Genomic DNA, 14,860 nt, shown 5'->3' with positions numbered 1-14,860 from the left:
AAGCCTGTGTTGTAACAGCGACAAACAGGAAACGCCCTGCGATTCCCTTACAAGGGCATCAGAAGCTCCCTCTCCCCTGCCCCGCCCGCACGGTGGAATGCGGTGAACGCACAGGACTCCACCATCACATCATGGGGGGGAGGTGCCGACCGAACCAACTCTCTCGGGCGGGGGTCGTGAGCACCAGGCTCAATGCGGAGCAACCGCACTCTCCTCCCTGGCATATGCGCTGCGGCAGCGCCCTGGGCCTGACTGACGCGTTCTCCCCGCCAGTGGTGTAGCCCGTGTCCCCTCTCCCCCCCCGCTGGCCGGGCGGTGGTTCGGTCTTGATCGCGCTCTCCGGAAGTGTCGAGGCAGCTGGAGCAGCCGCCGCTTTCTACCAGTCCCGTCCCGGCTGGAGTCTCCGCTGCAGCCGCCAGGTGAGGCCACGTCTTGCGGGCCGGGGTCTCCTGGGTCCAGCGTTCAGAGCTCGCGCTGGGCGGGCGGGAGGCCGGCCCCTGTCCGGCCGCCTCTGTGGGCGCTGGCCGGCAGCGGGTTGTGAGCGAGGGGCAGGGCTGGGTCCGGCTGCCGCGCGGTGGGGTAGCGGGGAGGGGGCAGAGTCGCTGCCCCGTGCCAGGTGGGGGCTGCTGGGTGGGTCGCCGCCGGGCTCAGCGGCCCCTGTTGGGTGAGGAGGAGGCTGCCGGGGCCGCCCCGCCCGCTGGGCGTGGATGGGAAGGGCCGCGCCACTGACGGGCCGGTGCGATCTGTCCCGGGCGGTTCTGAGCTGGGGCAGGTTTCACGAGAGCCTTTCCAGCGGCACCTTGGGCTGGGACTGCGCCTGGGGCTCTCGGCGCGGCTCAGGGTCGCTGCCTTTGGCCGAGCTGGCGCGCTGGGGGGAAGCGGAGCCCCGGTAGGAGTCTGAGCTGGGCAGCGCCCAGAGAAAGGCACTGGCAGGAAACGGCTGCAGAAAGCCATGGCAGGGAGCCACCCCCAGCTGGTGTAATGCTGAACTCTCCAGTCGCTCGCACTGTGTTTGGTGGCTGAGAAATTATAAACTTGTGCTCCGCAGCCTCTGCGAACAGGTTAGATTTTACCTTGTCCCTGGTATCACGTGACCCCGGCTACCTTTGGACTTCTCAGTATAAGAAATTTATACAGTTTGGAAACTCATGAAATAGCTCGGGTGGAGAGAGGTGCAGACAGCTAAACGTTACTACATAAGCTGCCTTAATACATCAACCTTCCAAAACTTGTTTGGGGTGAGTCTTATTCTCTTTTTGTTTTCTTTTCCAAAAACTTAGTAAAGTAGTTTTTCTCACTTCAGTTATCATGGGACTCAGTGAGTGAATAGACTTTGTGCCTGGATGATGATTCTCCTATGATATTGAAAGGCTGACATTCTGTGTTTTTCATAAATGGAAAATGTATAAAGGTAGCCAGAGTAGTTGACAAAATAGCTAATGGTGAAAATGAGGGATGTGTGCTCAGATTAAGAGCACATACATTAATTTATTCTTCTGTAGGTCATATTTTAGCAGTGCATCCTTTGGTTGTGATTCATGTTAAAGAAAAGTTCCAGTATAATGATATAATTGTGACTTCCATTTTCTAGCATGTGTACAGCCACATTGTCAATCAGAAGAGCTAAATAAGTTTAGAAGAGGAGTGATGTTATGTTTCTGAATAGGTAACACACAAAGGGTCTAGGTATTAGCTTGAGCTGAGGCATTTATATGGCCCCCATCTGTGCTTCACAATCTTTAATCTATTTATCCTCACAGCACTGCTGTGAGGCAGAAAGTTACTGTTATCTATTTACTATTACCATCCAAACCGGGCACTGAGTCACTGAGAGGCTAAATCACTTGGTTCTGCTCTAAAATATTTTAACTGGTTTCTTAATTTTTAGACCAATGTATGCTCAGATAATCAATCTGTGACCCTCTATGTTGATCTAGGAAATTGAGTCAGATCCTATTCCCATTCACTCCACATTTTTAATGAGCCATTCTTAAACATACTGGAGGCTATACAAAATAAATAAAATGTGACAAACATCCTCTTTAAATTTTTGAAGTAAAATAAACTGAGATCATTGTGAATACCCACATGAGTAAGAGTTCAGCGAACAAGGCCACAACAACAGGGCTGTTTTGGAAGTTGATCACTGAGAAAGTAATAGAAGAGGATAATATCTTAATTTAGTAGTGTTCCCAAATACTAGGGTGATGAACATATTAAAACATAGCATTCAGTCCTTGACCTTCATGTGGAGACTGCTATCCATGTTTCCAGTTGTGACTGGTAAGTTTCCTTGTGATGGGAATGCATATCACCAAAATGTTTTTTTAGCACCTCCCATGTTGTCAGATAGCTAACAGAAGGCAGTAACTTTTGGTCACTACCCAATCATTGGTTACTCCTTGATTCATAGCAGTACTATAGAAATGAAAAGCTTATTACCAGTCTCCTAAACTATTTAGTCACTAGGTTTTACGTTTTTTCCCCTCTGATGTGGAGGAGTAAGAAGTTTTACTGTCCTCCTCTAATTATTTATATTCTAGTAGTTGAAAGCCTATGTTGTTTCACAGGTCTGGCAGCTGGGCCAAGTAAATCCCATCTGTGCACTCTCCCTTGTACAACTAATTAAGTTATTGCATGCAAATTAGCTGAAAAGTAATGGTGGTGATTGGCTGTTACCTCTGATATCACAATCTGGACTGATGGACACCTCCCCTACTGCATCTGTACACCACACAGTCAAAATGGCAGAGAACTTAAAAATTGGTAACACCATGAATCCCAGTGATGATTTAACCTGGTGAGCTCTCAACCATGCTTGTAGCTGTTTCCATCCCTTCACACTGACTCAGCAGACATTGTAGACTTCAGAGTGACATACAGACAGACAATTGACAACCCTGGAATATCACTATATAGATGATTTTTATAGTTTTTTTTCTATTAACCACATAGTATGGTTAAATGATCACCATAGCTTTAGTACAATTGCTGCACTTGCTATCTTTTAGATTTATCTGCACCAGCTTTCAGAATTTTTTGCAAAAGTCTACCTAAATAAATGTCATCTTGTGTGAAGGCCAAGAAACTCTCAGAGAAATTACTACTATAGGTTAAGTGAGGCCTGCACAACTCGTAAAGCAGTGAGGGCAATATTACTCCAAAGAAGACAGCTGAGGGCCAAAACCCAGTGCCCCCTGCCCTGCGGAAACAAACCCTCCTTCCCCAGTGCTGCCCTGCTGAAACAGTGGTATTGAACCTTGGTAATATGTCATAGCAGGCCCCTAAGGTAGTATAATTAAGGTAAAAGAAAAATGACTTTTTGCTAGAAGTAGAATAAGTTCTCTTCTTCCCCCCCCCCCCCTTTGTAAACAATTGCCCTGTTGAGTGAATGAGGAAGGTGTGGAAGGCAGGCACCTCCAGACAGCTGCAACCCTTGGAGAGGGAATGGGAGCCAGACCAGATCAGGCCCAGTGCTGCTACAGAGATGCTCACCCAGATGTAATGGGCCAGTGGTAGCCACTCCATAGTTCAGACTGATCCTAACTTACAACTAAGATCCATTTTTAACTTCCATGTAACTTTTTTCCAAAAAATTACCAGATCCCCTGAGCTCTCCTAGGCCAGGTAGGATTTGTCTGGGAGGTTTGGTAATTCAGGTATTTCAGAAATATCCATCATTCCCTTTCTGAACATTTTCTTAACTTCCTATCCTCAAAATGGCTTGGCCCCAAACACCAGGTGTCTGGCTGAGTTGGATGGGGGCCTCTGGGTGTTGCTGGGGGATCACAAAGACCTGTGTTATATTGATAACATTGACTCTGTAAATTATTTAAACTGCCCTTCTGCTGAGTCTTGGCTCTGTGGCAAGGGCTGCTCTGCAGAGGAAGAGGTAGGGGCCTGGATAGGGTGGGATGTGGCTAGGATTCTTGGGGGCAGGGCAGGCGAGATGGTGAAGAACAGGGAAGAATGATATAGCTGTGGGGTTGGATCCCTGAACTGTTCGTTTCTAGACTGTCCTGCCTGTGGGTTTTTAGGGAAGCTGTTGAGTATTTGTAAATGAGATTTGTTGATGGGCTTTTAACTGGGCTCCTCTAAAATTTACAGCTTAACTCTTCAGCTAACGAAGTGGTTTGGATTTATGTGCAATATGTCATAGTTCTCTCTTCTCTAACGTGTGGATGGACATTTGGTTTAATCCTGTCCTCACTTTGCCTTTGCACTGCTGGGGACAGACTTGGCTGCACAGGTTCCCAAAGTGTGGTGGGATTGAGTCCATAGAGCTGGGTGTGTGCACGTGGGGCCAGCTTCTTCTGACTGCAAGATAAAGAAGCTAAATATACGTTTAAATGTCCTCCTAAGGTGGCTTTTCCACGGAAGCAGTTGCTGCAGTGACGACAGGCACATGAACCCATGAGGCAGTCCCTGTCTTGACCAGTTTTCCACACTATGAAAAAGTTGAAGAACCCCTGATCCAAACACAGCAGCCTGTCTGGTCCTGGGATTAGCAGTGATTTTCCACCCCCCAGAGACTGTCAAGCCTTAATGACCCAGTTTTCTTTACCACCCTGGGACAGTTACTTGAACATTTGGTACTGTTGGGGGCATTCTGCCATTTTCCTCTCTCAGTTGCCTCCCACTGCCCACCCGCTCGTCTCCTCTGGCCCTCCTCCCCTGCTGCTGGCTCACTTGCCCCCTGCCACTGCCCACCAGCTCACCTCAGCCCCCTGCCACTGCCTGCCTGCTCGCCTCCTCAGCCTCCCTCCCCCGCTGCCACTGCTCGTCCGCTCGCCTCCTCAGCCCCTCTCCCCTGCCACCAGCTCACTTGCCTGGCTTCTTACCTTCTGCTACTCACCCCGCCTCCTGCCGCTGGCTCACCCTTACTCTCCAGCCTGCCACTGGCCGCTTCACCAGCCTGCCGGTCAGCCAGATGGCCATTAGCTTGCCTACTCACCCCTCTGTGGGCTGCACAGTGAGCCCATGCGGGCTGTATGTTGTGCAGGCTTGGGTTAAGTCCTTCTAAAAAGTTCCTAAATGGTTCCCAAAATAAACAAGATCTAGACCATTCAGAGCTTCATGTTTAGGAACAGGCTAAATCCAGTTTAGTTTTATGGCAATACTGCATTTATTTTTGCACTTACATATTTTCCTTCCCTTTGGAAATAGTAAAATCAAAACCAGGATATAGTTATGAATCTAAGGAGGGTGGCTTTTGTAAGATCTGATGAAAATATTGGATTGTGAGATCTTCAGGGCTGGGACAGTCATCTTTTTCTATTTCTATAGTCCCCAGCACAATGGGGCTTGGGCTTTTAGGAGCTACTGCAGTACAGAAATTTATGATATTGTATAGCAACTAGAATTCTTTTGATACTCTTAAAGCATCATTTCTTGGTCACAACTCTTACATAATCTCACTCCAAGTAATAAAATCTTTTGGGACTTCTCTGTTTTAAACAATAGATAATCACAAATGACCAGTTTGGGAATTTAGTAGATGAGCATTTAGGCTGGTATTTACAGTCTACCAGCGATCAAGAATATTGGGTGGAAATGATTCTTGCCCTACAATAACATTGCATATCTCTTCAGGACAAGTGAGGGCTTGAGAGGCAATGGACAAAGTAAGTGTGCACTGGGGAAGGCAACTGTTGATGCTCTTGCTCTAATCAGTTTAGAAACTTACCTAGGTGAAAAATTTACTAAATGTTTCTAATCTATGTTCTGCCAAAGATTCTTTTTGTTATATTTTGTTCTGTTCAGCGTCCAGTATTCCAACTTGTTTGTAGAAGCCCTCCCTCATTTTCAACCTAAACTTAACCTATTTTAGTTACTAAGTGTACTTCCCTCTATGAAACTGAATCTGAAGACCTGACCCCGTTGAAGTCAGTGGGTGTCTTGCCATTGAGTTCAGTGGAATTGGGATTTCACCCATCCTGTGTCCTCTTTGCTGACCCTGAGCCACTCTGAAACCTGAGCTATACTTGTCTAACACTTCAGACTCTCATAAATTAATCCCTCCAGCCTCCTAAAACACTTTTTTTTGTTACTTTTCCCTGAATATCCTCCAGTGTGTTGATATCTTTCTAGTAAAGCGGTGCCTAGAACTGAACACTATTCTAGACATGGCTACACCAGAATTGTATAGATGGGCTATTACCTTGTGAAACTTAATATTTCTCTCTATGCAGTCCAAATTGCTCCTGCCTTTTTAATACCATATGTCAGCAGTTCTCAAATTGTGGTCCGCGAGCTCTGTTCAGGTGGTCTGCGGATAGTTTCCTGTAAGGTGCCGCCTGGGCAGCAGCACGCAAGAGAATGAAGGGCCACCCACCTAATTAGCGGAGCCACGCTTGCATGGCTCCACTAGTTAGGTGCCTGTACCCTGGAGAAGATGCATGTAAGCTGAGGTAGTGGCCTTGGGGAGAATAGGGAGTAGGTGGGAGGGGGCAGTGGGCTGAGAAGGGGGGGGGGGAAATTGGGGATGTGCAGGGCTGCCTCAGACAGAGAAAGAGGTGACTTTCCCCAGCTTCAGGGCGGCGGCTGCTGGGGAAAGACCCCCGCCCCTCCTTCCCAGCCCCAACTCACGAGCTGCTGCAGCAGGGGAGAAAGGGGACATCCATTGAATTAGAAAGGTGATACTGTGATACTAAAATATGAATTGTGTGCTTTTATTTGTAGAACAAAGTGTTTTTTATATAGCATTTTTATCCAAAGCACTTTTCAGTAGTTAGCTAACAGTATAAACAACATTTAGAAAGATCTTTAAGTGATCTGCTGAGACCCTCAGCAATTTTCAAGTGATCTGCGGGGAAAAAGAAAACTTTGAGAACCACTGCCATATGTGACTGCAAATTCATGTTGAATGCACTGTCCACTATCACCTCTAAATCTCCTGTAGCAAATTTCCTGGTGCCTCACTCTCGCTGAATCTGCTCCTCTCCCTCTACCCCTTAACATATAGAAGATTGCGAAGTAAAATGTTTCCAAATTGAACTATATTTATGGGTGGTGGTTTTTTTTCCTCCATGGATTTACATCTAATCTCTGCAGTAATCTGTTTTTTCTACATGCACAAAATAATAGACTTGTAAGAGAGAAATTGGCAAGGAGTCACTTCTGTATGTTTGATTTGCATGGCCCTTTTCCTTACCGTATAGTCTCAATTATCAGAGCATATTGAAGAACTTCAGATAATTAAGGGGATTGTCATTCTAACCAGTTTTGAGGGCAGCATGACCTTGTTCTGGGTAGCAGTGAATCAAGAGTAGAGATTCAGGTAGCAAGCCAATAACATCCTTATAATCTGAAGTGTATCCAATTTAAAATTTTAAGTCTTTCTCTTGTGTCTCAAAAGCAGATTGTTAGCTTATTAGCTTAATGGTTTGTAGTGAACTGTTACTTCAGAAATAAAATGGATTTCCTGACATTCAATCTAAAATTTTGTTTTTATTGTACTCTGAACACTTGTTTTAGGGAGATTGTTTTGTGACTGTATAATGAAGAGCGTTGCTGGGTGACTTGCAGTTGAGTTTTGTTGGTTATTTTTAGTTCAGGGCATAGCGGTTTGTTTTTTGTATGTCAGAAGAATGTTGTATATGGAACGCAAGTTTTAAAAGTGGAGAATTAATCAGCAGATGAAATCAGTAATGCTATTTGTAGATATACTGGGAAGATTATAACCTATGCAGTGGCCTCTCTTTTCCATCTGGAGGCTTGGTAAAGCACTCACTCGCTCTCTTGGCTATAAAGCAAGGTAAAATACTTACTTGACAAAGTTATAATCTTTTAGATTTAACTTGGTGGTTAATTACGTACTTTAATTCTGAATGCTTGCCAATGGCAGTTACTTAGTTGTATTTAGTTAACTTCAGTTCACTTTTAAAATGAACTAAAATTGTGCCCTTCCTTTAATTGCCTTTTATTTTGGATAGACTGACTTCTCCAAGGTCACTTTACAAGCAATCTATTTAAGGAGTCACTGAGAGACTATTTTTTTCTGTGACTCATTGATCAGCTCTTTTCAGAGGTGCAATTAACTTTTAGAAGTAGCTTGTTTTAAAGATCAACATTTGATGATAATGTAAATTAGCCAAACCGGGATGTTGCAAGTAAACATAGGCTGGTGGTAATGGCTTTTTGGACACTTAACTTTAGGTGTTCAGGCTGAAGCTCATAATCAAAGAGCAAAGAAATTTATGGCATATAACAAAACCCAGTCTGGGTATGATGCAGTATTCTGTGGGACACTAAGTTGGCACCTTGTAGTTCACTTTTGAGATAGAATTATTAAATCCAAATCTGGGTTGATATGGACAGTAATATAGATTAATGGGACACGATCAGCTTGAAATTTTTTTTACATGAGTGGAGTTAAAAATAGTTTTAGGGTACATCTACTCAAGAGTAGAGCTGCCAATTTTTGTGGCTTTACAGTGGTTTTGTTGCCAAAACGTTTCTCTACCGTATTGCTATGTGAAGGATGAAACTAACTACATCGGGGTAAATAGGGAAATAGCTAGCACTCTTTTTATAGTCAGTCCGATGCCCAAAGTAAATAATCTGGAAAAGCATTGTTACTCTGTTATAGAGTTAGGTGTAATAACTAAGTGTAATTTTTTTTTAATTTGACAAATGTCTCTTTAAATATTTAATCTTCTCTGCCAACAATTCTTATATTTTAACTAAACAGTAAGGCCCTGATTCTTCAGACAGAGCTGCATGAGCAGGCCTGAAATCAACAGGATATACCCTATGGGCTCAAAGGTCCATCCATGCAGATCCAGTTGTAGAACTGAGGCCTTAGTATTTCAAGCTAGTGGATCAGTTCCAGTATTATCATTAAACTGGCTTAAAAAGTAAATATTTAAATAATCACAATTGAATGGATACCATAAACTTGAAAGCTTCACTTCTGTCTGAATTATTTTACTTAGTGTTAGTTTACTTGCACATTTGAAAATACTTTGTGTAGTCAATTTCACTGTCTCTCCCCCCCCCAAATTTTATCAGTTTCCCATTTCATACTTGCAATATTGTTGACTTCCTTTTTTTAAAAAAAAAGAAAAAGCGTATTGTAAAACCACATAGGCTTAGGTAGTTTCAGGTACTACACTACTTCATTAAAGGGACACAATCTCTAGTGCATATTGAAAAGCAATTTCATAGTTTAGAATGCACCTATTGATATGCTGTATTAGTTCAGGCTTCTTGGTTACCTAACAAAACTGCAGTGCATTGTTTGTTTTGTAACTAAGCCCAGACTCTCCCCCTACACTCAACATACACCAGACCAGGGGGCAGCAACCTTTCAGAAGTGGTGTGCCGAGTCTTCATTTATTCACTCTAATTTAAGGTTTTGTGTGCCAGTAATACATTTTAAAGTTTTTAGAAGGTCTCTTTCTATAAGTCTATAATATATAACTAAACTATTCTTGTATGTAAAGTAAATAAGGTTTTTAAAATATTTAAGAAGCTTCATTTAAAATTAAATTAAAATGCAGAGCCCCCCGGAGTGGTGGCCAGGACCCGGGCAGTGTGAGTGCCACTGAAAATCAGCTCGTGTGCCGCCTTCGGCACGCATATAATAGGTTGCCTACCCCTGCACCAGACCCTCTGCTTAATGATGCAGAAAGGACTTTAACACACACACAACTTGCCTAGGATGCTGTGTTTTTGTTCTCAGCTGCCTAAACCGAACAAAAACGTAAGACTCTATCTCTGGTGTCAGATTGCATAGGAGCCTTTTATGTTCTTCGACTAATATAACAAAAATGAGAATCACCTTTTCCAGATATTTGGGCTTACTTGTGAGCTCCTTGGCCCCACTCAGGCAAAGTAAGCAGACTATTATTCTAACTGTCAGGTTAGCAAGGCCCCCCACCTGCCAAATATACCAATCTGTTTAACCCCTCAAGGCTTGAATAATATGCTGAACTACCGGGACATAGATACTGGGGCTTCTTTTCAAGGACCAGCTTGATGCAGTCTACTGTCAGCCCAGAAGGGTTTTCCTCTGAACCCCCAAGGGCCAGTACATATCATCGCAGTTAAGCTTCTAATAAAAGAAAATACAACAAAAGGTGGATGGTAAATTTGTGGATCTATGTACCTTTGCACATTATTCAGAATTCAAACTTTTTTCAATGAACAGTGATGTATTTTAATACACAACTCTAATTCTTAGACATCTGTTGTTTAAATTTAATTTCCTACACTTTAGTCACTGTTTTTCTCCCCTAGAATCCAACAGCCATCATGTCTAGCAAAAGGGCAAAGACCAAGACCACTAAGAAGCGCCCTCAGCGCGCAACCTCCAATGTGTTTGCAATGTTCGATCAGTCACAGATTCAAGAATTCAAAGAGGCCTTTAACATGATTGATCAGAACAGAGATGGCTTCATTGACAAAGAAGACCTGCATGATATGCTCGCTTCTCTTGGTAATGTTTATTTCTCCAGCTATCTATTTATCTGATACTTGTGGCCCCATCATTATATTAAGTGAGCATTATAAAATGGCTATATGTGCCTATTGCAATCATCATAATAGCATAGCTGTTAACTTTTTATACATTTTTGAGCTGCTTTATGAAAGGTGTTTTATTCTGTTTAAAATTGACAAATAAAATTGGGTGGATGAATAAACACATTATGATGACTATCGAAAATATGAATACTTTAATTGTAGGAAAGAATCCAACTGATGAATACCTGGATGCTATGATGAATGAAGCTCCAGGCCCCATAAACTTCACTATGTTCCTTACAATGTTCGGAGAAAAACTAAATGGCACAGATCCAGAAGATGTAATCAGAAATGCTTTTGCTTGCTTTGATGAAGAAGCAACAGGTAAGTAAGTGAAATATCAATGCTGGGTTATCTGCTTTTGAATCTTCATTAAAAGGATTTCTTTTATTCAGCCATGACTGTAAATATATAATGAATTTAAGTAGATCATTTGAGGTTATTATGGGCTTCTAAAAACTTGTCTACATGGTGCCTTAGTGCATGTCTGCGGGCATGTAAATCCCAATGCACACCCCTTTGTGCATTAACTGTCCCATGTGAACTCTACTGGTGTGCAGTAAAGCTCCATTTGTGCACATTTAATGTAGTACTGCTGGACTTCACGTTAATGTGCACTAAAAGTTCCCTAGTGCACATCAGCAGATCCATTATGAACCAGTTCGTGCTTCAGTGTGTTGTGCACTCTAGAATTTACACCCTTCAAGTCATGAATATACCCAGTATACAATTTACTGATGATCATTACTTATTTTTTTATTTTGCAAGATTAAACATTTAATGTAATTTTTCATCTCTGCATCAGAAATGGTGAAATATTGGGCTTAGACTGTTAAACCTATACAGTTGCTTAAAATTCATCTATCAGAACCCAAAATATTGAAAGATATCTTAAATTTCCTATAACTTTAAAAAGCTTAGAACAGTAGTTTTTAATGGGTTAATGGAACACCAGTTGCCTGCAAAAGACTTGCTGGTGGTCGGTAGAGTTGACTCCAAACACTTGCTGGCTCCTCCTTTCCTCGTGTTAAACTGTATTTAAAAGAAAACTAAAATGTGTAAAATATCTAATTTATGTAAGAAAAAGTTGTTGCCATAGCAATGTTTGATCACCAATAGGAGTGGGAGAGATGGCTCACGTGTTATGGGAGGCTGCTCAAACACAAGCTTTATGATGCTGTATTTCCATGCTGTGTCAGTTTGGGAACCTCTGGCTTAGAATTTGGCATTGAATTGATACTAACATACAACTATATCTGAAATATTCAGATTTCTTCATCATTGGCCTTGACATTTAAGTTAGGCTAGATTCAGCTAATATGAGTGGGATCGTATGCTCAACAGTTTTAAGTAGAAAATGTTTAAGACAAGTGAATACAATCAGTTAAAACAAACATCCATCTAGAAATGTGTTTTTTCTTAAGACTGTCTTAAATCTGTTTGTTTCAACCAAAATATAAACTTGCGTCTTTCCAGACAAACTGTTTTGATGCAACTTGAGTTCACTTCTTGCCATTGAAGTTCTGGGAGTATTATGTGTGGGGGGGAAAAAGCTGAGGTTGTCATGCAGAACATACCAAATCAGGCCATTCATCCAAGTCTTATGGTGGCCATTACCTTAAGTGTCACGGGGAGTTGGAAGGTGTAGAGGCTGTCATAATCCTGTTGTAGCGCTCCAGCTTGACTCTGAAGTATGAGACTTGGATATAATCTTAGCTTGCATAATTAAACATGCTATTTTTTCTGCAATTAAAATAATCCAGCCCTGTTGTTAAATGCAGCTACAGTATTTAACATTGGCCTCCTGCAGTCTTACATTCACAATTGTCTTCCTTCTCCCTGGAGTTAATGCTTAAATGGGCTTGTAAATATTTATTCTGTCTCTCTCTTAAGCAATACGTGTGTGGTGCTTTATTTATATAATGTGATTACTTAACTCCAAACTAGAAATTCTTTCTATTTGAAGATCCAGTAAGAAAACTTTTTTGGTTTATCCTGATTCACTGTGCACATTATATTCCAGGGTTCATTCAAGAAGATTATCTGAGAGAGCTGCTGACAACAATGGGAGACAGATTTACAGATGAAGAAGTAGATGAGCTGTACAGAGAGGCACCAATTGACAAAAAGGGAAATTTCAATTACATTGAATTCACACGCATTCTTAAACACGGAGCAAAAGACAAGGATGATTGAGCAAAGTTTCAGACACCTGCAGCTAGCTCTAGTTTTCACTTGTTTATTTTTGAGGGTTTTTTCCTGATAGAACCTGTTGCATGCATCTAGCTTTTACGGCTTTTGCCTTTCTCAGTATATTTATCTATTCCAGGCCATTCTGGCACACTTGCACCTGTGTAATCAAGCTGGATGAGGGGGATACTGTAGTGAAAAGAATCTGGGGACAAAGATCAATGAATTTGAAGGCCCAGGAAAAAAGTCTCAATGTTTCTGGTTTAGCTGGATTTTTACATTTTTGTAATAAAAATGTCCTTTTGAAATAAAGATTGCTATATAAATAAAATACCTCAAACTGTTTTGTGAAGTGACATTTTCTTGTTACTAAATGTCTTCATTTTTAAAAGCATCTGTACCTACTCTTGATACCTGGATAAGACTCAAGATGTTACAGTAAGTTTATAAAATGTTTGCATCAAGTACTGTTTCTTTATCCTTAAGTGAGGCAGTGATACTCAATTTTATAATATTGTGAAAAGTACTGGTACCTACATTTTAACACTCACAACTAATAACTTGAGTCTCTGAAGGGCAGTCTGGCTAGTGTTTAATGTAGGCATAAACAGAATGAGTGGAGACGACTTGCAGTTGAACAGCAACCACTTTTCCTCCCTGAATTGTGCTGCGGATGTAAACCGCTTTCATGATTTTTGTGTGTGCATGCTGATTAGCCCTTATTTATTTTTCTTTACTTGAAGAGTGAGAGCATTTGGAAAATTGTAACTTGGAGAACAGGAATACAGTAGATAAGACAAGTATGATGCTGATGTTTCAAGTAAGAGGAGACATGTTTATATTTCCATTGTGCCTACTTATGTCCCCTCCCCACCAATAACTTGTTCTAGACTGAGGTGTCTGCACTACCACTACTGAATGACTGCATTTTAAAAATGATATATTGTTGCTATACAGGCCCCTTGATTTCATGTGCAACTGCAGCATGAGCAGAACTCACTTTTTCTTAAACAATCGTGCTGATGTTAATAAGGGTCTTCCTTGTGTGATAACTTTATCAGTTAAGTACATGTGCTGCTGTCATGTTCTAAAAAGTAGGGTGCAAATAGATGATGAACTATCATTTCTTGCGTGTGCACAGCCCCCACCTCCTTGCAGTTCTTGTAGGTCATCTTTCCTTAACTACTAGTTTGAATGGATTACAATCTGCTGTCAGTCCTACATTAACCTAGTCCCAGGACTGTTTGTGGAACCCCATTGCACTCCCCTCGTATGAGGGTTGGGGAGAGGGGGTTGACTCCTTGATGTCAGACATTAGGAACCCCAGCACCCTTCCTCAGTTCCTATAGGAAATGTGGTCGTTCTCCTAATCCACTTCTAATTCTGATTTATCTGGGAATCGGACTCCCTATTGAATGATTACATGCACTGGTCACCTGCCAAGTTGTAATAAAATATTTTTACAACCCAATCTATCCACTGGCTCATGGGACAGCTCTAGTGAAGCTGAAAAAGGCCACCTACCTGGCGCAGAGGGAAAAATTCCTTTCCATTCCCTAAAAAGGGATACACATGATACTCACAGCAAGGCCTAAAAAATCTGCTTCTACTCTTAATTCCCAGAAGAGAAGATTTTTCTTTCCAGTGCAGACTAGTGTCTCTTCTCTTTACCACTCCACTCCTTGTGTGCATGGGAGCCAATACAGCTTCTGCACCTTTCTGCCTGCCTACCTCAAGCCTGTAATGGGTGAAATCCTTAAAGCGTCAATAGGTTTTCTTTCCACTTCTGGCCCCCTCATATCTGAGGCAGGGTGGGGTACTTGTGAAGTGTCAAAGTATAGTACTGCCCTCTTTCTACTTGTAGAAGCTCTGGGCAGAAGTACTTGAGGGCTTGTCTACATCAGAAAGTTGCAGCGCTGGTGAGGGAGTTACAGCGCTGCAACTTTGAAGGTGTACACATCTGCAGGGCATCACCAGCGCTGCAACTCCCTGTTTGCAGCGCTGGCCGTACTCCCGTTTTGTCTCGGGTGTAGAGGATCCAGCGCTGGTGAACCAGCGCTGGTAATCCAATGTAAACACTTACCAGCGCTTTTCTTGACCTCCGTGGAAGGAGGAAGCCTCTGGTAATCAAGCTGATTTCCTT

The 14,860-nt window shown here is 42.4% G+C and overlaps 1 protein-coding gene across 3 annotated transcripts; it reads left to right on the top strand.

The window, feature by feature from the left end:
• The first annotated feature begins 251 nt into the window (after positions 1-251).
• On the top strand, positions 252-13,063 carry LOC115646691 (myosin regulatory light chain 2, smooth muscle minor isoform). 3 transcript variants are annotated; one of them, XM_030552834.1, is made up of 5 exons: positions 252-419; positions 1,049-1,238; positions 10,243-10,441; positions 10,690-10,851; positions 12,551-13,063. In XM_030552834.1, the coding sequence occupies exons 3-5, from the start codon at positions 10,258-10,260 to the stop codon at positions 12,721-12,723; spliced, it is 519 nt and encodes a 172-aa protein (XP_030408694.1). In that variant the 5' UTR covers positions 252-419; positions 1,049-1,238; positions 10,243-10,257; the 3' UTR covers positions 12,724-13,063. The 3 variants fall into 3 exon arrangements, with proteins under 3 accessions (XP_030408694.1, XP_030408693.1, XP_030408695.1); XM_030552833.1 differs by lacking the exon at positions 1,049-1,238 and having other exon boundaries at positions 255-419; XM_030552835.1 differs by lacking the exons at positions 252-419; positions 1,049-1,238 and adding an exon at positions 7,684-7,756.
• The last annotated feature ends 1,797 nt before the right edge of the window (positions 13,064-14,860 follow it).

This window comes from Gopherus evgoodei, chromosome 2 (assembly GCF_007399415.2).
Source record: "Gopherus evgoodei ecotype Sinaloan lineage chromosome 2, rGopEvg1_v1.p, whole genome shotgun sequence".
Taxonomy (NCBI): Eukaryota; Metazoa; Chordata; order Testudines; family Testudinidae; genus Gopherus; species Gopherus evgoodei.
Note: the sequence above shows the minus strand (reverse complement) of the source record. Positions and strands in the feature narration are given on the sequence as shown.